The 25,040-nt window shown below is 37.7% G+C and overlaps 1 protein-coding gene across 1 annotated transcript in view; it reads right to left on the bottom strand.

Moving 5' to 3' along the window:
* RASA1 (RAS p21 protein activator 1) overlaps window positions 1-25,040 on the bottom strand; it is a 67,585-nt gene that overhangs the window by 26,846 nt on the left and 15,699 nt on the right. The window contains exons 2-11 of the mRNA XM_055790461.1: window positions 23,893-24,042; window positions 20,972-21,107; window positions 17,976-18,046; window positions 15,991-16,108; window positions 14,939-14,970; window positions 13,278-13,330; window positions 12,427-12,577; window positions 5,963-6,041; window positions 2,945-3,065; window positions 855-1,011 (exon numbers count right to left, since the gene is read on the bottom strand). Of these exons, the coding sequence (XP_055646436.1) occupies window positions 855-1,011; window positions 2,945-3,065; window positions 5,963-6,041; window positions 12,427-12,577; window positions 13,278-13,330; window positions 14,939-14,970; window positions 15,991-16,108; window positions 17,976-18,046; window positions 20,972-21,107; window positions 23,893-24,042 (1,068 nt within the window). The remainder of the gene's footprint in view (window positions 1-854; window positions 1,012-2,944; window positions 3,066-5,962; window positions 6,042-12,426; window positions 12,578-13,277; window positions 13,331-14,938; window positions 14,971-15,990; window positions 16,109-17,975; window positions 18,047-20,971; window positions 21,108-23,892; window positions 24,043-25,040) is intronic.

Below are 25,040 nucleotides of genomic sequence, written 5' to 3'. Positions count from 1 at the left end.
TTGCAGGAGTATGTGTACTTATTTCTTCTATAAGACATTACAATACAGGACAGTGGAGGTTGTTTTTTTTTAACTACCAATGAACAAACATGTAAACTCTTTTCATGTTAATTACCAGTAATATCTGAAAGACTTCTGATTCTCAAATAATTTGCTGATAACTGCATCCCTTCCAGCTGGCATATTTTGAACACCAAAATTATTACAGTAAATGAGATTTGATGTGAAAATTCTCTGAATACAGCAACTGTGCAAAACCAATTTCTGAGGATGTTAACTCATATGAACTAGTTTACTACTAAGTTGGTCTCATCTAACAAAGGTACTTGTTCTTAAACAGAAAAGCATTTACAGACTCCATCTAACCAAGTTATTTTTCAAATCCCTAACAAAAGAAAGCACATCTTTTGGAATTGACAAAATTCTTTATCTTGCCAATCCTTGGTTCAAAAGGATTAAGCCCCTCAGTTCATAATCTCTAATACCTGTAAAATGAAAGATGGAACAATTAATGCACTGAATACTCAAGAATGACAATGCAAAAAAGCTGAAACCATCATCGGTTCCTATTTCACAATAAAACTTTGATACTACAGTCTAAAATTTCTGACTGCAAGTTATGTACAGTTGCTAGCAATCGAGTTGCCATGGCTAAACAGATTACTATTCATCAGCTACATCTGTCTAAATATGCTTCTTGCGATTCACACCAACTACAGACTCTTGGTATGAACCAAGAGCCACAATGCAAGCCAGGCATTCACTAGTGACATATTGCCGGTGTCTTGCACATGTCTCAAACCAGCAGCCAACTCTCCTGCTGCACGTATGAGAATTAAAAGCCAGTGTCCTACCTGCCAAACAAACTGTCATGTACTCCGTAGACAGAACACACACTAAGGTCTATTAGTCCTTTGGGTTTTGTGGCTCGTTTTTCACTTTCAAAATAAATAAGCTGGGCATCGTTTCCCTCTAATATAAAGTACAAGTTTTTCCATCTCTTTCCTTTACCTGTAGAAGAGTCAAGCAAAAAGTTACAATACTGTTTAAAAGAAAGTGTAAATTTTGTAAATGAAGAAAACAAAAGAGGGCAGTCAAGTTTTTGTGAAATTGCAAACAGAAGTACAATGTACAAGTAATCACACCTACGTTATAATATCAGTACACACACTCAATTTTATGCAACATGTGGCTAAAATCAGACCCTCTTCACAGATACAGGTAGAGTTGCAAACCGTTCTCTAAACATTTTCACAGATTTCAACAGGACTAAGCAAGTGCATATGAGCTGCCTGGACGGTGAGTTCCTGACAGTTTTAAGATTGTATCTAGACAGTTTGCAAATAACGATGCTGTGGATCCCATTTATTACGATTTTAAGTAAAAATTAGATTCTTGAGATAAGAAAGTTAATCCTAAACTCTGACCAATGTTTAACAGATTGCATACAGTATCTTAAAACAGCATGGCTGAAGAACAGAAATGGGATTAAGTTATATGCAAACTTCAACCACAGCCATGCCCCAAACACAACCATGTCTAAGAATCTAAGTGGTTCCACTTGTTCCAGAGAAAATGTTCTCTGAACTACAATGGATTAGGAACTTTCTGCAACTAATTAATGCATTTAGAAAAAGCTTTCAGCCTTAATTTTGTACTTTGATAATCTTAAATCCACCATGGGCCTCAATAAATGAGCACTGTTTTGAAGAGACAAATGTTAACATCCACTTCTTACACTCTGACTCCTAGACGGAAGAGTCATTTTACTGCATTTTTCCCATATGCAGCTACGTGCACCTCTCTGCACCTACTCAGTACTCCAGCCTGCACATTTAAAGTATCTCATTGTCTCTTCTAGCTAAAGGTTTTCAATTCATTCTCATTTGATTCCTCACTCTACACCTTCTCTCAGAATCTGACTTCTCAATAGAAGAGATACTTGCCCTGTTCTGCTCAGAGGGTCTACAGTTTTGGGTGGTTTAGGTTTTTTTAATGTCTCTTTTGTATTTGGCTATATGTAAAAATCAAATCTTCCTTCTCTCTTTTGGTCACTATCCAGATTACTATCTGTATCTTATGCTTCTAGTATGGTCTCTGTCATTTGCAGAAATTTTATTACTGTAAGTTTTTCTCCTTCCTCAGAACTTCGAAGACTTATTCAATGACAATTCCTTAGGGTTATATTGAGATGAGTCAAGCAGTCAGTGAATGCGGATTTATTATTCTAGTTCTCTCTAAACTACTCTGTTCAGCTAGAATTTAGTGAGTTCCATATTAAATAGAAACACTTTTTACAAACACATACTTCATTTAATGAGGTTGAATGCTACCTTTGACAAGGTTGCCTAGTTTTGGGCCATACTCTGATTTTTTTCAGAACAACTGCCAATCAACATTTTCACACTGCATGTAATTTTACATATTATGTTGTTCTATACATCTACTACTTAAGGAAAGACATCTTTCATACTCTTCACACACTTTTTAGATCCTTCAATTTTGTCCTTTCTAGTACTATTACTATACTAAACTTGCTAAGTATGCATGTTCAGCTTGGAGAAGGCTGAGGGATGACCTCATCAAAATCTACACCTTCCTCAAGGTGGGCAGTGGGGCAGAAACTACTGATGATCTCTCCCTGGTGACCAGCAACAGGACAGGAGGAAACGGAATGAAGCTGCGTTAGAGGAAGTTCAGGCTGGGTGTTAAGGAAAGGCGGCTGGCCACTGGAAGAGTCTCCCCAGGGAGGTGGTCACAGCACCAACCCTGTCAGAGTTTAAGGAGCTGCTGGATGACACGCTTTGTCATATGGTTTAGTTAGTCCTGCAAGGAGCACAAGTTGGACCCAAGGAGCCTTATGGATCCCTTCCAACATCACATATTCTATGATGCGATTTATTATTATTTTTAAAAAGATGTCATAAAAGTAAACATAACTCACTTTTTTTCAGAAGATAACCTTTTTTGACAATATTTTTATAAAAAGCATCCTTTGTTTTCCGACGAATTGTATTGTAGATTTCCTTTCCATCCACTGTATCATTAAGCACTTGTTCTTGGTGCTGGTAAATAAATAAGAAAAACATATTTTAAGCTCAGAAATTGCCATTAAAAATTACACACTATGAAGCTGCATCTATGATCATCATATTGATTGCCACCAAGTCACTACTCTTGTTCTCTCATGCATGTTAATAAAGCAACATAATTTTTCATATAATATTAAAATGTAATGTAACTATTTTCCTATTTCCAGAATTATGATAGCAGAAAAAAGATTTCAATACAGATCAACTTCTACAAAGTAACATTGTGTCTTTTTCATATTAAATAAAAAGCAGCATCTTTCAACGTGATTTCTGTTAAATTTATGCAAGTCTTTACAGATCTAGCTTCTAACTGTCTTCTACCAAAGCTTTTGGGATAAGTAATCATGGATAAGCTCTGAAGCAACAAGAACAGTGCAGATCACAATTAACACTGACTCAGTCAAAGTTGCACAGTCCCTCATTAATCTCATTAGAACTCACATGTCCTGAGTAGAACTCAAAACCAGAGAAGAAACCAGAAACAGGAAAGAGAAAAAGGATAAATTCACACAAAATTGTAGGAACTGGAAATGCAAAAAACAAATGAGCATGGCCAAAAACCAAGCCAAGTTTGACCTTACCGAGTAAGCTGATCAGCAAAAGTTCTTTAGCCGTAAGAAAATATGAAAAGCAAGACTGTCGAACAATGAGAACAGAGATGAAAAGCGACATATGAACTGGCTCACACTAAATATTTTTTTGCTGCCCATGTATCTACAAGAATTATGATTTTGAACATCATGAAAAAAGCAAGATGAAAAATACTTCAGTAAAACTAACAGGAATTACAGGATCTACAATGGAAGCAACACCCAGATGTTTACGAGTTCAAGATAATCTCCATAACATAGCTATGCGAGGGACAGTGCCCAAAACAACAGCTCCAATGACAATTATTGTATAGTAGATTTTGTATTAGACCCAGGAAGTCAATCAGACTGACCCTAAAATTATTCAAGGCTTCTGAATTTCTTTTCCCTCAAAAACATAGAGCATGGTAGTATGTGGAAAGGAAGTAACACAAAGCTGAACAAAAATTGCACCACTGACCACTAAATCTTTAAGCAAAGATACTTACAAATATACGTGAATAATTTAAAAGAATCTGAAGTAGTCTCACATGGAAAATTAGTCAATGCAGAGAAGATTACTACTACAGGAACTGTAAGTGCATTGCAAAAACCAAAAATGAAGACAATTACTGCCATAATTCAAGAGGAATGATGGAGCAAAAGGAAAGTTATAGTGAAGATTTTCAAGGTGCAGTTTCAGGATTCATATTTGCTTTTTGACCCGACCACATTACAGAGCACGAGTTAACAGCAGCAAACAACTGGGAAGCACTGATGACACAACACAATTAGCAGTACAGGAAAGATCAGAGTAACAAGGTATAAGTCTACCAGTACAACATAAGTTACACCTGTTGACACTTACAGAGAACAGAAAATGAGAAACTTGAACAGCTCATTCATTCGCAGGACTGAGCTACGGTGTAATGTGGCTATGACAATACCCCTGTAGTACTGTGTTTTGGTTTTGTGACTAAAACAGCCTTGGTAACACACCAGTGGTTTTGCTCTTGCTGATCAGTGCTTGCACAGCCTCAAGACCTTCTCCGCTTCCCCCTCTGCCCCCTCCTCTGCAAGATGGCTTGGGTGGACAAGATGCTGGCAGCAGACACAGCTGGGACAGCTGACACCAACTGATCAAAGGGATATTCCCTGCCACATCACGTAACCATCATTATCACCAATAAAACTGGGTGGGGAAGGGTGCCTTCCTAGGTGACCACTGCTCAAAGACTGGCTGGGCATCAGCCTGCTTGTGGGAGGTAGTGAGTGACTGCTTTTGCATCACCTCCATTACTCTTTCCTTTGCTTATTAAACTGTTCTTATTTCAACCCAGGAGGGTTTTTTTGCTCTTGTCCCCATCCTGCAGGAGATGGGATGAGCAACCAAAGATGTGGGTCCTTTGCTGCTCACCAGGGTCAACCCACCACAGAAAATGACACCTATTCTAGGATATTTCTGTCAAGTATTTTCCAGAGAGAAAGTGTAAAGTACCATGGCATGGGTAATTCCCTCTGACCTGGTCCACCACATTCAAGAAAGGCAAGCTCACATGAAAGTTGGTGGCAGCTTGAGAACATTACAAAGGGACAGAATCAGCTTTGGTATGCTTAGCTCAGTGAGCTGACGAAGGGAGAATACAAGAAATGTTCTTGTATTAACACCACAGATCTCACAAAGGAGTATGAATTGACCGTAACACTTAAGGAGGAAATTAAGGGCAAATTTCTAACCATTGAAACAATAAAGTTTGGGAACAGAGGGGGAATCAAATATACATGAATGCTTTATGTTTATATATGCTATAAGTTTATGCAAAGGTGGATGATGTGGTGTGCTTATTACTGGTGGTCTCATAGGATGAGCTTCTGCTATGAAGGAAGAGCACTCCAGAACAAGCCCTGCGATCAGCCCTGAAGCTTTTCTGTGCATACAGGTTTCCTCTGGCAGCAGAAAAAGCGCAGACAGAGAAGACAGGAGGGCAGACTGGTTCCTCCTAAAATGGAACTAAGGCACAGCATGGTTGTGCATGAGACCAAAGCTAGGGGCACACAGCAGACGAGGAACACCCCCAGAGGACAGACGGAGCTTACCACATTTACTGTTTGACTATAAGCCAACCCTTGGTAACTGAATGCATTTGAGGATAAAACAAAAGAAACAAGATGAAAACATTAAAATTGGAGATGATGCTGTTTAACTACCGTTGGCATCTCTGCGGTAATTCATTCCTAAATTGATTTGATGATGATTAGGTCTGTGTCTTCAACCACAAATGCTCAGAGAAGAAATCTTACCTGCATTGGAACAGGATCTTTAAGGTAATATCCTTCAACAATCTGTTCTTTTCTATAGTGCTCAATGATGTCAGCGATACTGTTCCAATAAGAAAAAGAGGATTCAAACGTTAAACAGGTTAGTTTTTCCTCTGTTTGAGAATCTGCTTTTTCATACAACCACAGAAAACTTTCTCACAAAGTTTTAATAAAATCAAGTGTTAAACATCATAATCCCATTTGTAGCAATGAGAATTTACTAATATACTGAAGTCAAGAAAGTTCACAAAACTGTATTCAGAATGTATTAACTCTAAACTCCACAAAATATTTTAATTAGTTACTTAAAATGCCAGATGAGGACACCGCTTTTTCCACATTCAAGTAGCACATGTGCATTACCAGCTCTCCAACCAGGCTGAAAATTGCTATTTCATTGGTAATAACTTCCAAAGTCCTAGAGTAACTAGGGAAGGAGAATGGGAGAGAAACCACATGTGTGGAGCAATTTACTTCTAGGAGGACAGGAACAGAAAACAGAAAAGGTTTGCAGAAGAGCTTATACAGATTATACTTAGAAATCACTGAGCTATCCTGTTAAATTAAACACTCAAACAGTAGCACTCTACAGGGAAGCATTCATTCAGATCACCAGATTCAAAATATAACTGTGTTTGGAAGGCTCAGGAGAAAAGTAGTGACAGATTGAAGCTGAAATTCGAGGCATTAGAGTTGCTCTGACTTATCTTTGCAGGTACGAAAATTTACACTAATAAAGAACATCAAAACAAACATCAACAGAAATTAATCATTTGTATGCAAAATACCCACCTAAAAAAAAGAACTACTTTAGTAGAAAACAAAAATATACTGAGCTTATCTTCTCACTTCATGCACAGTTATCTGTGTGTGTACAGATAATCAACAAGGCATACAGCAATGAAATCTTTGACCTTACAATTGGATACAGTTGTGTCCAACACAGGAAAAACATCTAACACTGTAAAACCAGTTTCAAAACCCTACAAATAAAGCCATAGCAAGACACCTTTGTTCACTTTTCTCTCTCTCATTCTAAAAGCTATGAACTCATGTATGCATAAGGAAATAATCTTTCCACAACCATCTTTGTTTTTCAGATATGTAGAATAACATGTTCTCTTTTGGTACTACATAAATCAAATATTTATTTCAATTTTTACAGAGATGCAATCTGCATATGCCGTCTTCTGCATAAAAATTTAAACTTTGCCTCGCTACAGAAAACAATGACTCAGTCATTCCATTCTGCATGTTGAATAGTTACTGCCAACATCTTGTAATAAGTAAAACAGCATTATATAATTTTTCTCACTCATCAAATCAAGAATACTTTGACTGTTGATGTCTCCTCTCCTCCTTCATTGACTAAAAATGCCAGCAGAAGCTAGTTCCTCAATATAAGGAGCAGTTGCCTAGTTTCTTACAATTTTGTAAAACAGATTGAAGAATAAACTCAGTTGTATCTGAAAACTTGTTTTGTAGTTAAAGAGTCCCTGTCCTGGTAGGCTAGGACTTTATGCCTTGATGAAGCAACTGGGGGCTTGGCTCTGCAGCCCTCTCTTCCCACAAGTGAACTCAATTCGGATGGTCACTTGAATATACTGCCTTACCACTACCTCAGCTCAAATGCCTAAACAAACTGAATGTTGCAAAATGGAAGACACAAGGTATATCCGGACAGAATGTGAATCTGCAAATCATCGGTTATCTAACATGCATAGCTATCTACCATCAAGGATGAAACAGACTGACCACAAAGCTTATCTAGGGGACAGGAAAATGAATCACAGCCGCCTTCAATGTCTGACAGCAACAAAAATCCTGCTTACACAAAATGCATCAAGGAACGTACGTTAAAAAAAAAGTTAAACTGTTTGATATATGGAAATAAAGATGTATCTCAATACTACATTACATTCACTTCAGTAATTTAAAAATGCTTAGCACGGGGCTTGTTAAGTTCCTCAGGTCTCAGCTACTTGGATAATTTTAAAAGGATCTCACCACAATGAGCAGTATAATTTTTTTTTTAACAGCTGAAGAGTGAATCAAGAGTTATTCCAACAGCTGATAATTCAAATAACAAAGAATCCGGAAGGCAGAACTAAGCAACATCATTCTATATACTGTTAAAATACGAAGATAAAGAATTAACATTAAACTCATGTTGTTTGGCCCATCTACCGGTTGAAACAAAATTATCTTCCAACTGCCTAGCAACTTTTTCAAATTGTGCTGTCTCTCAATTTCAAGATAATGTGAAAGCTTGTTGATTCCATAAACTATTGGGCCAAGGTTTCTTATCCTCTCCTTTGACATAGAATCACTAGAAATAAAGTAGAACCCCTCGATTTACAGGGTTTTTTGAATGCTACCTGTTACGTAAGTTGACTTTTGGAAAGAAGGCAGATAGAGAAAAGAAAAGAACAGCAGAATGGACTGGTATGCTTTTCCTATCATGTTTTAAAGTCAGAACTGAAATGTTAATAAATGCTATCTTACAGAAAAACACCGTGAGAACATACAGAAGTTATTCACAGAACGGTTGAGCACAGAGGACACTTCTGGAGACCACCTAGTCCGAGCCCTCAGCTCAAAGCAGGGTCAAAAATGGCTGGTTGCTCTGGCCCTTCATCAGCCACATCCTGAGCATCTCCAAGGATGGAGACGCCATACCTTCCTGGGTAACCTGTTCCAGTGTTCAATCACCCTCATAGTAAAAGCCAAGTGCACACCTCTGGACTGAAATCTCATGACACAGATACTGAATTCACGACTATACAAGGTCTGCCTGGGACAGAGTTGATTTCCTTCATAGCAGCCCATGCAGTGCTACATTTTAGATGTGTGACTGAAACCCTGCATCAGCAGCACACCACTATTTTGTCTGCGGCTGAGCCATACTTGCAGTGTTAAGGTTTTCCTTCTTCCCCACTCTGCTTCCCCTGCACCCACCCTGCAAGCAGGAGATGGGTGGGCAAGGAGCTGGGCGCAGACATGGCAGGACAGCTGGCCTGAACTGGCCAAAGGGATATTCCCTGCCACATGATGTCATGCTCAACAGTAACAGCTCAAGAAAAGGGGGAGGAAGAGGGGGTTGTGGAAAGGCCTATGGAGGGGTGAAAATAGTAAAAGCAAATATGACAAAGCTCATGGGCCAAGGTAACGACAATTTAATAAGTGAAGGGCAGGGGCTAGGCAGCACACCACTGATGCAAAAGCAATCAGTTACCACCTCTCACAGGAGACTGAGACCATCTCGCTGAGAGCCACCTTGGAAGACAAAACATCCCCCTCCAGTTTTTATTGCTGAGCATGTCTCTTTGGTCAGTTTGGTTCTCTGGAATCCAGGGAAATCCTCAACACTGTGCAGGCAACACTGTGCAAACACCTCTCCGCAAAAGCCAAATGCTCTTGTGTCAATAACAAATGCTGTGTTATTGACACTGTTTTAGCTGTAAATCTGAATCATGGCACCATACTGGCTGCTGTAAATAAAACACAACTCCACCCCAACCAGACTTCATACAGCCACCAAGAAAGTTTCGCAAATTTTTCCATTAAAATGCAGAAAGGTGATTAATGGAGTAATTTGTTACCCACAGAATAAACAAAGATCGCGGAAGTTAAATGCTTCACTGAAGTCCATGGGAAAATACTCCTTCAATAGTCAAAATAATTCCTCCAATATGTGTGCAATACAGGTACTATGTATTTGGACCCTCAAGTGGACAACTATAAGACTAGAGGTAAGTTGCCTTGCAGAGCTGATACAAAAGAATGAAACAACAAAATATGACACACTTCAAACTCAGCCTGTTGGTCATACCCATCAACAGAAGTTTTAAAGTAATTTACATACAGAGTGGTGGAAGCACATGCAAAAGGAACAGGTTTGGTGGAAAAAATAAGTCATCCTACACGACATAGAATATGAGATTCCTGAGTTGTACCCAGGACCTCCTTGCCCATGATCACCGAGAATAAACTCTTCTGCAATACATGCAGACATACTGTTGCTTATAGAGGTTATTGTGATTCCAGTCCCATTTCTGAGTATTCAAAATGTTGGCGAAATAAACCAAACTTCCTCCATTTTTTGTTCCTTTACTATTCTTCACCTTCTTACTTTTCTATGGAAAAATCTTGGTCTACAATTTATTGACACTATAACTGTAATCAATACTCTGCAACCAAAGAGCAGATTGCTTTCATTTTATCTTTTACCCCAATTACAATTTTAAAAACTGTAGAAAAACATTAAAAATACTACTTTGTACTACAAAGGACAATAATTTTAAAGATCCTAATTCTAGCAACAGATATCAAAGGAAATACCTTGAGAACATTTATGGAAACAGCTTAATATAAAAAAAGCTTACAGTTAATAGAAACTGTCAAATAAACCCATTTAAACAAGAAGCAGCACTTCTTAAATCTGAAATTTTCACCTCAAAGGCAAACACTTCATTTTTAGAGAAGCCACAAAGACAAAACTCTGCCACCAAAAAATGCTTATAAATAGTTTCATTATCTTGCATGAACTTCTGTTTTCTGTATCTCTGTTACGGATTCAGTGCCCTGTTTGTTGTTTTTCAGCCACTTCTGATTATTCCTTACAATTAAACCACATCAGTCTTCACATATTTAAAGATTTTTCTCTCACAGTGTCCCTGTTAAATGAACTATTTATTAAGAATTAAAAAGCCCACAAAGTCATTATTCCCTCTCTCCTGTTCCTCACTTACTGTCCTCTGCAGTAGATCTTATACAGAATTTGGGCAGTTTGCATCTTCATTTTCAGGCCTTATCTTCTGTTACATACTTCATTATGTGTTTGAACTTCTAGGACGTTTACCAGCCTGCAGCACATACTAAGTTGGACTGCATGTGAGCCTAGGAGTATAACAGTAACTCTCCAAAACATGCAACAAAAATGAAGCCTTTTAAAGCTTCATTTTAAATGCATATTCTCCTTCGCACTGAGGAAGATCTCAGGTACCATACAGTGGTACCAAAATATATATATAAAAAAAATCTAAAAGCAATTTGTCATAACTTAGCGCTATTTAAAGTTACAATCTTGTTTTCTATTCAACACCACACTCTTCAGATAAATGTTATTCATATACATACATGCCTCAAGTGAATCCAACGCTGTATTTTGAAATAATCTGAATAACATACTTTATATTAACTTTCTGAAGGTATACTATATAACGCTGTAAAACCACTTAGGAATAATCAGAGTTCCACTAATTTCCTAACTAATTTGACATCACCTAGAGTGGGGGCTCCTAACCTACCATCCTCCTAATAAGCCAGGTAACTAGAGAGTGGGCAAAAGAGCATTTACCTTCATGAAAGGCTGACAGGGCAGCTAGCCTGGTTTTCAATGAGGATGTCAAGAGGCCAGACTGACTAATGTAGCAGCTATTCAAGCAGCCTGAGTGCGGGATATGCACAGGCTCATAAGGGTCAAATTGTTAACCTCACACCATCATCCATTTGAAGTCATATGAAAATGTCCACTGAACGTCTTAGTTAGGAAACCTCCTCAACATTTTCTCAGACACACCAGCTGCTGGATCTCTACCCACTCAGAAACCAAGCTGGAAGTGAGACAAATTTTCTATTGGGATGAAGAATGCCCTGGTTCTAGGTGAGCAAGTTTGGAAAAGTGCCGATTTTGTGAGGCAGGCAACGGCCTCCGTTAAAAGATGGGGCAAGTTTTCACAACTGAAGTCTTGCATCTACAACAACTCTAAAAACAAGATTATCAAGGACTAAGCCGTGTTGATAGCTTCTCCCACAAAAGGGGAAACATATCTCTTGCTATTTCTTATTATTTTTGCAGAAGTTACTGTATTTTTGTACAACTCACAGAACAAATGCATCCCAGGTTTGGTCATTCTAAATGAAGCCATCTGTACTTCTGACCCAAGTATCATGCACACATTACAACGCAATTTAATGACTTTTTCCAACATCGAAGGTATTTTTCCCTCTTTCTTGTAAATACCCATTTCTGTTATTCGAAAACCCTACTGAACGTCTTAGATCAAATTAACATTTTTATTTTCCCTTTTCAAATAGACAAGAATACAAATAGTAGCTTCCAAGACAACAGAGCATTCTCTTAATTACAGATCCACAATTTATCGATCCACATGATCCATGCTATCCACAATTAATAGTCTGGAGAAACTGCTTTGCTGAAGGACAACAAATACTTCAAAGACAACAAGCCACACTTAGGCTGCTGCAAGCTTTAAGAACTTGATCAGTTACAACTACTAAGCAACTTTGGGAAAATGTTTAGTATACCATTCAGAAAACTACAGTCTTAAAATCATAGCAGTAAACAGTTATCAGAAGCAAGTTACACAAATTCTTCTCGCATGTATAAAACATGCACAATTCCTTCTACCATCAAAACTTACCTATTATAGTATCTGCCTCCCATCATAAACTGATTGTTTGATGTTGGACATATTTTAAAACGCTGAATATTTTCACTGGTCCGAAAATAAAGTGAATAATCACCAGGTGTATTATCTGAAGGCCTCACCAGAAAACTGCACACCTGGCCAACTGAAAAGATACCATAACAGCGTTACTTTTCTTAGCATTATATGTAAGACCTTATCAAATCTATTCCCACATAAATTAGCAAGAATTGCACACTTGAAGAAATACAAAGTCTATTAGGTAAGTTCCAACAGTTATCTCAAACTAGATAAACTAGTACTGAACTGCCGAAATTAATGCAAAATGGTTTAGCTGTAGCTGGCAACCTAGCCCCATCTTTGCCACTTCTTTACAACAGCATACAAAAAAAAAAAAGTTTGACACGTTTTCAAAAATTCACAATTTCTTTTCTAGCATTTGAAGTATGCTGTTCAACAATATGGGTCACAAATCTTCATTTAAGGAAATATTTGTTCTCTTAAAGGGCTAAAAAAGCTTGTTACTATATTTTCCTTTAAGTATATAGAAGGATATTCTCCACAGCATCTTGATGAACGTATCTATCACTGAAATGATTTATTACACATTGATTAAAAAATTACTTCAACCAAAAATTATTAAAATGACTGTATTTGAGAACATACTCAATACTCATATTTTCTTCCAATGTGGTATTCTAACAAGGTAACAACCATAGGGGTTGGTCAGATTAAGACACTCATGTATGTTCACGCATAAAAGGAAGTTTTGCCACAGTTTAATATGAATAGGATCAGTTTGTGCCATTACATTACCACTGTATTTCAATCAGAAATACAAATACCTGTCATCAGCAAATTGTAAGCCTCTTGTTTGGAGATCTTCCCATGGAACCATCTTAACAAAGATGAAGAGAAAAATTAGAAAGCAAGACTATCAGCTCTCTTTTTTGGCTGTGGTGACATCCAAGGCTCTGGCACCTATGAATTGATCTTTATTTAAAAAGACCTAATACATATAGATGAGATAATCAATGATTATGCTACTTAATGATTCTGTTCCACCAACAGCACGAAAAACCTAACATCAACAGGTATACAAATACATTAATTTCAATAAAAATGTCCCAACAACTTGGAGTTGGTGTTCAAATACAACTGTGTTTAGAGATTAAAATAAATTGTCTAAATGGTAGATAATTTGACAGGCATTATTTAAAGTCAGTCTCCTACAGCAATTTACTAGAATCATGAAATCCAAAGCTCAAACAAGGAGGTTAAACGCTACGGAAAAACTCAAACTGAATTTTGCTGTGGAAGTAAAACCTAGCTTTGTTAGGCTATTGAATACTAACTGCTTTGATCTCACACCTTGTTCCTTCCCAGAGTCCTGTGTCAGAGTAGTGTCCTAAAAAAGTTCAGTAGCCTCTGTCCAGTCTCAGCCTGATACTTAGGACTATATACAGAACAGCTTGACACGCTACAACTAAATAGCTTATTCTGTACCTTTAAAGTAAAGCTAAAAAGTATGGCCTTTTTATGTATCAGAAAAGAGCTCTACTTCTGACTTTCTTTCTATACTACCTTTAGAGTACAATTTCTGGCTGCTGGGATGTTCGAAGGAATCACTAGTCTCCCCAGGATCCTTTCGAGTGGCACAAATAACTGTGGACAGCTAGTATCAAAACTCCAAGCATCTGTTACAAACTACTTTGCAAATGAATAAATACAAAATCCTACATTTGAAGGCATACCGTTTGTCTAGCAGAACACTACCAAACAGTAAACAAACAACAAATACACCAGTGATTTTCTTTCTCCTATAAAGAAATACCTTCTCCACCCATCAGCCTCTTGGACACCACACACTGGGCAACAGAGAACAGGCAGCAGGTGCAAATACGGCAAACAAACAGGACAGATGAAATAAGCTACTAGAAATTTTTTGGAACTTTCATTTGCCACTCATCATTACTACTAAAAATAATATATCAGCAGCTTGACATACCACTACATTGATTCTAAATTGTATTCAATATTTTAAAATTCTTAAGTATTTAAGCAAACAGAACAAATCTTGTAGTCCTCTGGTTTTCTCTTTAAAGCTTAGGAGTTCTTACATGAAGCTAACAGAGACAAGCTCTATCACACTCTGTTTTGTAATGGTACTTTGCTCTCTCTCCAGCATTTAGAGTTGCGCAGATCTGAAAAAAAGTTACCTCGAAAGCAAAAAATATCTTCAAGAAATACTCCATTGTGCATATTTTGGCTGAAAATTATCATACAGGCACTCATCTAAGGTTTCAACACTGCAAAACCCATTACAATAGGCATACCTCCTATCACAGGACTCCTTCATGTTAATTATCCATGCATCTTCAGCAGCTAGTACAGTCAAAAAGTCTCGAGATGAAAAAATAAATCTCTCTGGTTCACCTTCCCAAAAGCTGGGAAACCCCATACAAACAGTTATGATTGCTTTTAATAACAAAACAAAAATCCTTACATTTTGCCTTCATGTGGATCTTCTTCTCTTCCCTAATGAGAAAATTAACATATTAAGTGCATGACAAGAGTACAGCTCAGTTTTTTTAAAAAAATAAAACTTCATGGGTTAAGACCTTCTGTAGAAAAAACATTAAGTAGTCTGAGACATTTTTGAACTAAGGGGTTTACTGCAGCTCTATAAAAAGAAGTTTTCCTCTTTGTTTACTAAGTGGAAATTCAGCCAAAATATGTTATTTCAGAGGATTGCTTCTGTCATGTTTCAAGTCCTTCTTCAGAGGCAGTATCTTTTTAAAATCCCAGCTTTCCTAAGGTTAACTTCACCACTGATGTATTAGTCTACAGTTCAACAGTCTAGTACTGCCACTTCAATTTAGCACTGACATCCTGACAGATCTGTGAGGATCTGTAGGTAACATCTGCAGGTAACACTGCTATTAGCAAAACAGACGTACTCTGCAGGAAAACACTATCAAAAATATTTGGTAATACTGGACTCCAAAACAATGCTGAGCTTGTTGAATTTTTTTTTTTTTCCTTTTGAAGTATATTAAAACATCTGTTCCCCTAAAACAACTGAATTATCTGCAGGTCATCTCGTTAGATTCCTGAGCCCACACAAGCCCTTGTAGGTATAACTAACTCATCAATACATTCATAACAGTTCATCCTTAAGAGAAAGATCTACCACAAGGCAAAATTACATTCTGTACAGTTTGTGAACGTTTCATGGCAAATATAAAGACATGAAATTAAATGCGTAGCAGATTCTTCACCAGGACAGCTGAGTTTAGGAAACTGCCTAGTAAGTTTAGAGTACCATTCATTTGTACTTCTCTTTGGACAATATGTGAATAAGCACTTTTTTTGATACTGAATTAGGCTTAAAGGTTTGTTATACTATTTCAAAATTAGGAGATCCAATTACTAGGTTTAGAAAAGTACACAACTAGAAAACAGGCAACTAAATGTCATTAGTTTTGGTTTATTCCAATATTATTTTACCCCCAGAATGTTATTCATTTAAGAAATTACAATATAAAAATTACTTACCACTTCTTCTACCAGGTCTTCTACAATAAGACCTTGCTCATCTGTCCGGAGGTTTGTAACCCACATCCAGCCATCTTCCAATTCATTATGGACAATAAACATGTCTCCTTTAAGGAAACTGAATAGGATTACAGCAAGATTTAAATCAGGGATACAATTGTAATACAAAGTTTAATGAATACAATGAACTCTTAAGTAAAATTGCTGCAAAATATTTGAGAAAACCTGTTTGTGAAAAATGTATGAATAACACAAGCACATCATGTATAATTTTCCTCAGTTAAGTAGCTACTATCTAAGTATTTATGCTTTTAATTTACATTTAGCATCTAACACAGGGTTCATTTCTGTCAACTTTGAAGTGTGCTAAGGACATATAAAATAACACCACAACAATATTAAAAGATACTAATGTTCTTTTCTCAAGAGGGATCAAATACTAAACACAATTAAAATAACCAGAGATACCATTAATAGTCCATTAATTAATAATACCATTAATAGATGAAAAGAAAATAATACTCTTTTCATCGAAAACTAATCTCATATAATGAAAGCCTTATCTATTCTTTATGTTCCCACACACGAAGCCAAGTGTTACAAAGAGAGTACAGAACAGTTACCAGAGAAGCTATGCAATTTGCTACAAGAAAAGCATAAATAAGAAGCATTAACATGTCTAAGGGAGTTTGCTTTCTGGAAGGCTTGTAGAAGTTACTCCTTAAAGTGTTATCCCAAACTCAGGTCACATGAAAACCTTTCACTATAGCACAGCAAGACTTCTCAATCAAGTCTGATGATGTATCAGGGTACAGGAAACAGTAATAAAGTATTGAAGGTCATTAACTACTATTTGAGTCCAAAGCTACATAGCAAATTTCTATGACATTTCTCTCATTTAAGTATCAGACTAACAGAAAAGGCATTAACTCAAGCACAAAGCAAACAGCAAGAATTAAAGGACAAAAAACAGCAAACCATTATTGAAAACACAGAATAAATTCAGCTGCTAATGAACCTAAACCCTAAGAATGGGTGACATACAGCAAGAGCACCCTCCATCAGCTCTATCACGAAGAACTATAAATTATGGTGTATATATACACACATATATATACATACACATATGGACGGGGCTTGGAGCAACTTGGTCTAGTGGAAGGTGTTCCTGCCCATGGCAGGGGAGTTGGAACGAGGTGATCTTTGGGGTCCCTTCCAACCCAAACCGTTCTATCAACTCAGTAATTTTTTAAGATCTTAAAAAGTAAGAGGTATTACAAATTGAAAAGTATCATTTGTTCAATACAGACTCTTTCAAAAAAGGAGGTAGTAAGAGGGGAAGAGAGAAGCATTTTTGCTCCATTTTGTGGACAGAGAAGAGAACCTGGAAAAAATAGTCATCAAGTCTCCAAGCACAGGTAAGAAAATGAATACTAGAACATTATAAAGGCAAAGCTTTTTTAACATTGCTCCTTTTTTCTTATTTCAAAGCAGGCATTAAATACACTGTTCTTCCATTTACGAGTAGTCCAGGCTCACATACTCTTTCTAGTGGTTAGAATTGGTTTGGCTTGAACTGTTTATCTGCCATTAGTTAGTTCTGTGGTAGTTAAGGGGAAAAAAGCCTAGCATATTCATTTCACACATTCACATGAGGCATTCTGCATTGAATTCTTCCATACACAGACTTACACTCTTGGGAGAAAAATGTTGGGCTTTATAAAACATACTCCCAAACTATACTACTAATTTTACTTCTAAAAACTTAATGTAACTTGCCTTATACTTAATACAAACAAATATACTGAGAATAAAAATCTTACTGCTATTTCCACAAAAAACCCACCAAAAACCAAAGAAGCATCATCCTTTAACCTGTGTTAAGATGCAACTGGGCAGTATTCGCATAGGAATGCATACTTCAATCATCAGTATTTATAAATACTCTTGAAAATTTCACAACTGCTACTATTATTAAAACGTACCTTATTTCATCAGTTTCTGGCACTTTGGTGTAAGGTAGAATCGCTCGAACTCTCCTTCTGTCCTCCACAGGCTACAATTTAAGAAAAGTGAGCAAAGTTAGTACTTTCCCCTGTTCGCAGTGTAGAATTCTTCTCCCCAGTGTTATGCTATTCTGAGGCAAAGGGCTGGTAACAGTCATTTACATCTCCCTTGCCAGTTTTAAATTTTCAAAGATGAAAACCACGAAGAGCCAGAAAAACATAATTCATACAGTTAGCTACAAGAGCTCTCGCTTTGTTTCATCTCCTAGCATAACAGATAATGTATATTTATCATCTTCAAAATGAATTGCTAGTAAGATGATTCCCATAAAAATATACTTTTAAACTTTCTTCCATTTACAGTGGAAATTTCCAGAAGTTTAACATTCAGAAACATCATTATTTAGGCTTGGGATTTTGTTAGGGGTGGCAGAATTATGCAGTGTTTTGTTTCATTTTGATTACTTATATTGTTCTAAGGATGAGCATGTGAAAGAAGCCCCATTTTCAGAAACTTTGGTTATCTCCAGGATGCATATTTTGAAACTGTTGTTAGATAGGCAAAATATCACAAAACACTAAGCGTTACATTACAATGGTGCTCTTTACTAGCCAAGAACTGCACATTTTCTCGTTTATCTCTGTTTTGTAATTAGTATCCTACAAGTTAAACTATAACTAGCACACAATGTTTCCCACATTTTGCACACGTTAAATTAATCCATTGGTCAAATTCACTCAGGCAAGAAAATGACTAAGCATGCTATTTCCCTCTGTTCAAGCAAATCCTGAAATCATTTTCTACTATTCTGTGCCAGCAATGAACTGTAATGTGTAATGGCACTGTGCAGCATCCCACAGGAGCAGAAAGGGACAAGTACATATGGGTGTTGCGATCAGAGGTGCACTTCTGAGGTGAATTTCCCACTGCACTTTGGTTTATATCCCGGACCAATCTCAGAGTGCAGACCTGACTACTTTCCAATCACTCCAGCCTGGAGCCTTCCCCTTGCCCATCCACTGCCAGCAGGCAGCCAAGCTCCACGTGGCTAGTGTGGTGGCCACCAAAAGCAATCTCCCATCCCCAAAATCTGTCACTTCCTCAGCACTGTTTTATCCTGTTACAGTGTTATTTCTTACAGATGTAGATAGCTTAGGTAGCTATTATGAAGACTCCTCGTGGTTACAAATGCATACACTATAGAGACTGTAATGCTTTCACCATAGAATCAAAGCAGGGTATGAAGTTTCGACAAGACATACCTCACACAAATTTTTTTAAAACATTCCCAGAGTACCTATTTAATGCAAAATACGGGCCATGCAATATTACATCTTTTGTTCTTATAAAAGCATATCTGTACTTAGAGAAATACACTAAGGGATGCAAAAAATACTTTCAAGCATCTCAATTTAAATCCACTCATCTGTCAAGAGAAAAGCACATCATAATTCTTCAGCAAACAACTTATTTTCTGTTAGGATAACATAGATCCAGTGAGATGTCAAATATAACCACACTTCTTTCACTCATGCCACTTCATTCAGCAACTGATGACATCCACCTGGCCTTGTGCAAAGCATTTGACACTGTCTCACATACCATTCTTCTCTCTAAACTGGAGACACACAGATTTGATGGATGGACTACTTGCATAAGGAATTGGCTGGATGGTTGCACTCAAAAGAGTTGCAGTTAAAGGCTCAACGTCCAGCTGCAGACCAGTAACAAGCGGGGTTCCGCAGGGGTTGGTACTGGGACTGGTGTGGTTTAACATCTTTGTTATGGACATGGACAGTGAGATTTAGAGCACCCGCAGCAAGTTTGCTGATGACACCAAGCCGTGTGGTGCGGCTGACAGGCTGAAGGGAAGGGATGCTGTCCAGAGGGACCTGGGCAGGCTTGAGAGGTGGGCGCGTGTGAACCTCGTGAAGTTCAGCAAGGCCAGGTGCAAGGTCCTGCACGTGGGTCGGGGCAGCCCCCAGTATCAATACAGGCTGGGCAGAGGATGGACTGAGAGCAGATCTGTAGAGAAGGACTTGGGCTGCTGGTGGATGAGAAGCTCAACACGGCCAGACAATGTGTTTGCAGCCCCAAAAGCCAGCTGTACCCCGGGCTGCCTCGAAAGCAGCATGGCCAGCAGGTCAAGGGGGGGATCCTCCCCCTCTGCTCCGCTCTCATGAGACCCCCCTGCAGTACCGCCTTCAGCTCCAGGCGCCCAACACAGGAAGGGCATGGGCCTGTTGGAGCGAGTCCAGAGGAGGGACACGAAGATGACCAGAGGGCTGGAGCACCTCTCCTGTGCAGACAGGCTGAGAGAGCTGGGGTGGTTCAGCCTGGAGAAGAGAAGGCTCCAGGGAGACCTTACAGCACCTGCCAGCACCTAAAGGTGAAGCACCTAAAGGGAAGCTGGAGAGGGACTTTTTACCAGGGCAAGCAGTGACAGGACAAGGGGGGATGGCTGTAATCAGAAAGAGGGAGATTTAGATGAGATATTAGGAAGAAATTCTCCCCTGTGAGGGCGGCGAGGCGCTGGCCCAGGCTGCCCAGAGCAGCTGTGGGTGCCCCATCCCTGGCAGGGCTCAAGGCCAGGCTGGACGGGGCTGGGAGCAGCCTGGGCTGGGGGGAGGGGGCCCTGCCTGGGGCAGGGGGGTGGGAACCAAAGGGTCTTTAAGGTCCCTTCAAACCTGAAACATTCTATGATTACTTACAATGCTATTACTACATTTGGAGATAGCTGCAACACCTGACATACAGCCTTCTCATTACACATTTTTATTACATAGCAATAATTATTTTTTTGTAATTATTACTTTGTATCAGTAAGAATGCATTTTTATATTCCTTATATTACAACATATGCTGAGCCTGTGCAGAACTACACGAAACTTTCTGCAATCCTTTTTGCAAAGAAAACTGCTGGTTAAAGTTACTAACATTCAAGTAAATGACATTTAAAAATTTTACTACTTGCCTCTGGAGGTGCTACTGGAAATAAGAGCTTTTCTCCTTTCAGCAAACAGGACACATGACTATAATAACCGATTAGGTCTGAGAGTGAAGCAAAACGACGTCCACCAATGTAATAGTCTCCACACATGGCAATAATCCTGTTAATAAAAATAAGAATCTTGATATAAAGAAAACTTTTTCTACTGATTTATTTATTGGCATTTTTTTAAGAAAAAGTAAATTAGAATAATGTTTAATTTTTAAAGCGGTATCTACATTCAGCAAAATGCAGTATTACAAGCTCTCTATAAATATGTAACTACATCTTAGCTAATGACATATTTCATTAAAAACTGCAGACATGTATTGCATGATACAGCAGTATTTTAAGACTCTAAAGGAAGTGCTGATTCACAAAAAAAGCAAGTTCATTTGTCAGAATTATGAAATGAAATTAAAACAGGAAAATGCAATTGTGGGTGTCCTGAAAAACTAAAATAATGCACTAACAGACACAACAGCATTATTACTTGTATCATCCAAGATATACACCTTTCATGACAGGCTTATACGAATTTAACAACCCCAACCATTTAATTGCCAAGAAACTTATTCTTCATCCCAAATGAGGACACTATTTATTGGTTTCTTCCAATTTTACTCTTTTTCTTTAGCAGGTCATTATTCTGATACATTCCTCCCAAAAAGTCTTCCTTCACAGTCATTTCTTCATACTAAATTATTTCTCCCAAACAGCGATGTAACATGCATACAAAGATCAATCCTCAGAGATTGAATTTTTTAAGCACACAGCACTGCAAGGGTAGCCAGTAAACAATTTTTTGTAAATAAGGTAAAAAAACTTTAAGGACATAGGCTAAATCTTTTGGAATATTTTCTTTTAAGATTCCTTGGTAAATCATTTCATAGACATTAAGTTCTAAATGAAATTTAGTGTTTCCGATTATTACCTCAACAAGCTTAAATGAAACCTTTCTTCAGAACACTGAGCTAGCAAACACAGAAAGACTTTTGTAACCAAAGAAAATTCTGAAGGAGAAGATTAAAAGGTAAATATTTTCCTTCAAAGTTTTTGCATGACTGGCTCACCAAAAAAGGTAACACTTCAGTGAAAGAAGACTTCATTTTGGCAGATTCATACGGTACAAATCAATGATATGCTGCATGAGCACATATGTCTGTATGGAGCTTTCAACAGGCACCAACAGAATTAAAAGAGCTTAAGAAACTTTCACCTAAAACACTGGGGTTTCAGTTGCACAGAAATCTAAGGAAAGTTTAATGCAAAAAATGAGGGACATCTTTAGCAATGAAGTTCCAGGCATTGCTGATAGGCTGCAACTGGCAAAGATCAAGCTTTGGTGGAAACAGCATTTCTACTTTGTGGAACATAGGAGACCTGTCCCTATATTTGCTTGGAATTTAGGGCTGCCATTCTTGAGGTTGACAATGTTCTCGAGTGTAACAGTTGCCTATATAATCACAAACAAAAATATGTATTTGGCAGTCAAAGAACGAAACTGTAAACATGTCCAGTCTCTGAAGAACAAACACTATTAACTTAAATTAATTCCCTCTGGTTATTTATCTCTATGTGTTCCATGGATCTCAGAATGAAAGATGCTTTAAGGTTTGAAAATATTGTAAGGACCTTTTCCTTAGCAAATCGGAAATCATTAGACTATTTTCTACCTGAGATGCCAGAAACACACTTATGCTAGGCATGAACCAATAGTCAATTGTCCGATACTGGCTTCAAAGGAGAAGTTATTAAAAATTGACCCAGGACTCTAAAACAGCACTGGAAACCCAAGTATTAGCACAATTTACTTGTCTGTTACTGCTACACAGTAGCCTGTTCCCAAACAAGTATCAGTATAGCTGAGAAGCTGAAATTGATAGCTCAGGTGGCAAGATGCAAACATGAGATACTATTTGTGTGCTATATTGTCTGCACTTAAAACAATTATGCCTTCATGTCAATGGGAGATCAGGACCTCTCAACCACATATCATCACACATCAGATGCAACCAAAAAGTCCCTACATTTGCAAACCATGCACGCAGTGGCTCATACGTTGCTATTCTGGATAACTCTCACTTTCAGAAGTTGAAGAATTTGCTTTGAATTTGTTTGTTGCTACCAAGACAACTGACATAGATATCATTTACTGCTGAAGAGACATTTGCTCTCCTATTTTGTAAAGATCAACATTACACTGCAGCACTCCACTTGCTGATTAACCTTCAAGCTCTTCTCAGAATACATCTGATTCAACATAAGAACAAATGAACTTACTGACGTACACAGTCTGGCAATGGTAAAATAATCCTAGTTATGACTTTGGATACAACTGTTTGTATTTAGAACAACTAATTCTAATACACGCTGAAAGCTGTTTCCAGCAAGCCTTCGGATTATTAAATACATTATCTCTTTGTTTCTTCTTAGTTTTTTGGGTTTTTTTGGGTTTTTTTGGTGTTGGTTTGTTTTTTGGTTTTGGGGTTTTTTTTTCTGGGGGGTGGGGGGCAGTGCCACTCAACATTAAGGAAGCAACCACATATACTAGCACTTTAAGTATGTCCTGTGAGCTGCAATGGCTACTATGGAACAGACTCAAAACAATCTCCTTGACTGACCAATGAAACCTGCATGTTTCTTTAAGTCTATTCACAACCACTTTAGACAGGCTTCTCTATCCAGATGTTGTTGGTTTCCTCACATTTCTGTTCTTTAGCCTAGAAAGTAATTTTTAAGCAGCATATTTTAAAACAAACACAAGTAAAAAGCTGTACCATGCAAAAATAAAGTCAAAAATATTCAACTGTCAAACGATGATTGTTTTCTGTTTGTACTCTATTATGTTCTAAACTCCAAAATAAATAATTACAGTATTTTAAAATAAATCATTTAATTCTCACCTAAAATGATTGACATTTGTTTTACTAAGGAATGAAAGCACAAATGAACCTGGTCTCCGATCACTCTCTCGAATAAGGTAACTCCCAGGTTTTCCTGCTTGTCTAAGACGTTCTTCCGCAATTGTTCTGTCGAGTTTTCCATGATACCACCTGAAAGAAAGTAACAATGAGCATCCTTACAACTTAATGTTTTTGTTTATTCTCACAGAATAGATCTATGAGACTAACAAAAGCTTTCAGTCAAAACCGATGTAACTCCTAACCTTTGTTTCAGTTATCCCATCTTCACATGTTCAACCTCCCAGTTTACTTATTTCCAATAAACAGTATTTCTAAGACAGCATGATTTTTCTGCTTCTCCCAACAAACCACCTCCCCAGGGGACGGAAGGTCTATACGTATCATCAGCTTTTCTATCCTTCCTAGTTTGCCTATTTTAAACAAACAGAAACAGAGGTGAGTGATCTGACTCAGAAGACTGTTGGATTTTAAGCCTACATGAACTTCAGTTCTTGAGAAGTTAATTGTAACAACCTGCTTCTCAGCTGACACAGACTGCTGTAGCAAAGCCTGCACTGAATTGGAGTGACAGCAGCCACCAGACCACCATCCAACCCCAAAACATTCTTTCCTAATCACAATGGGTATCCCATCAATTAAAAACAATATGACAAAGGAACACTTCAGTCTAAAGTAAAGGTTAGACTGTTACCATTGAAGCATTCACTCACCTTACCTCTGTTTATTTACACAGCTTTTGTTAGAACACTCATTTTATTTCAAATGATCAAGTATTAGGTTTTAAAGGAAAAAAAGGCAGCAACAGAGTGCACCATTCAATAGAAAGCCAAGCATTGTTCTCATCACCTTCACAAAGCCACAGCATGTTCCAGAGCTACATGCTGTAACAATTCATTAGCTCTACACCCATCAACTAACTGTGCTTATTTCAACCTTTGATTTCTACACTTGAGAAAACATCAGCTCCCATACAGCCACTGTTTTAGACAATTTAAATCCTTTACCTCTTCACACCATTTGCCTTTTAGTTCTAATAGTTCACACATCTTGTAAGAGTCACAAAAATGCAATTTGGAAGAGATATGTAAATGACCGAGCGAATATATGCACACATACCAAAAATTACA

This window comes from Falco peregrinus, chromosome Z (assembly GCF_023634155.1).
Source record: "Falco peregrinus isolate bFalPer1 chromosome Z, bFalPer1.pri, whole genome shotgun sequence".
Taxonomy (NCBI): domain Eukaryota; kingdom Metazoa; phylum Chordata; class Aves; order Falconiformes; family Falconidae; genus Falco; species Falco peregrinus.
This window is presented reverse-complemented; position numbering and strand designations above follow the sequence as displayed.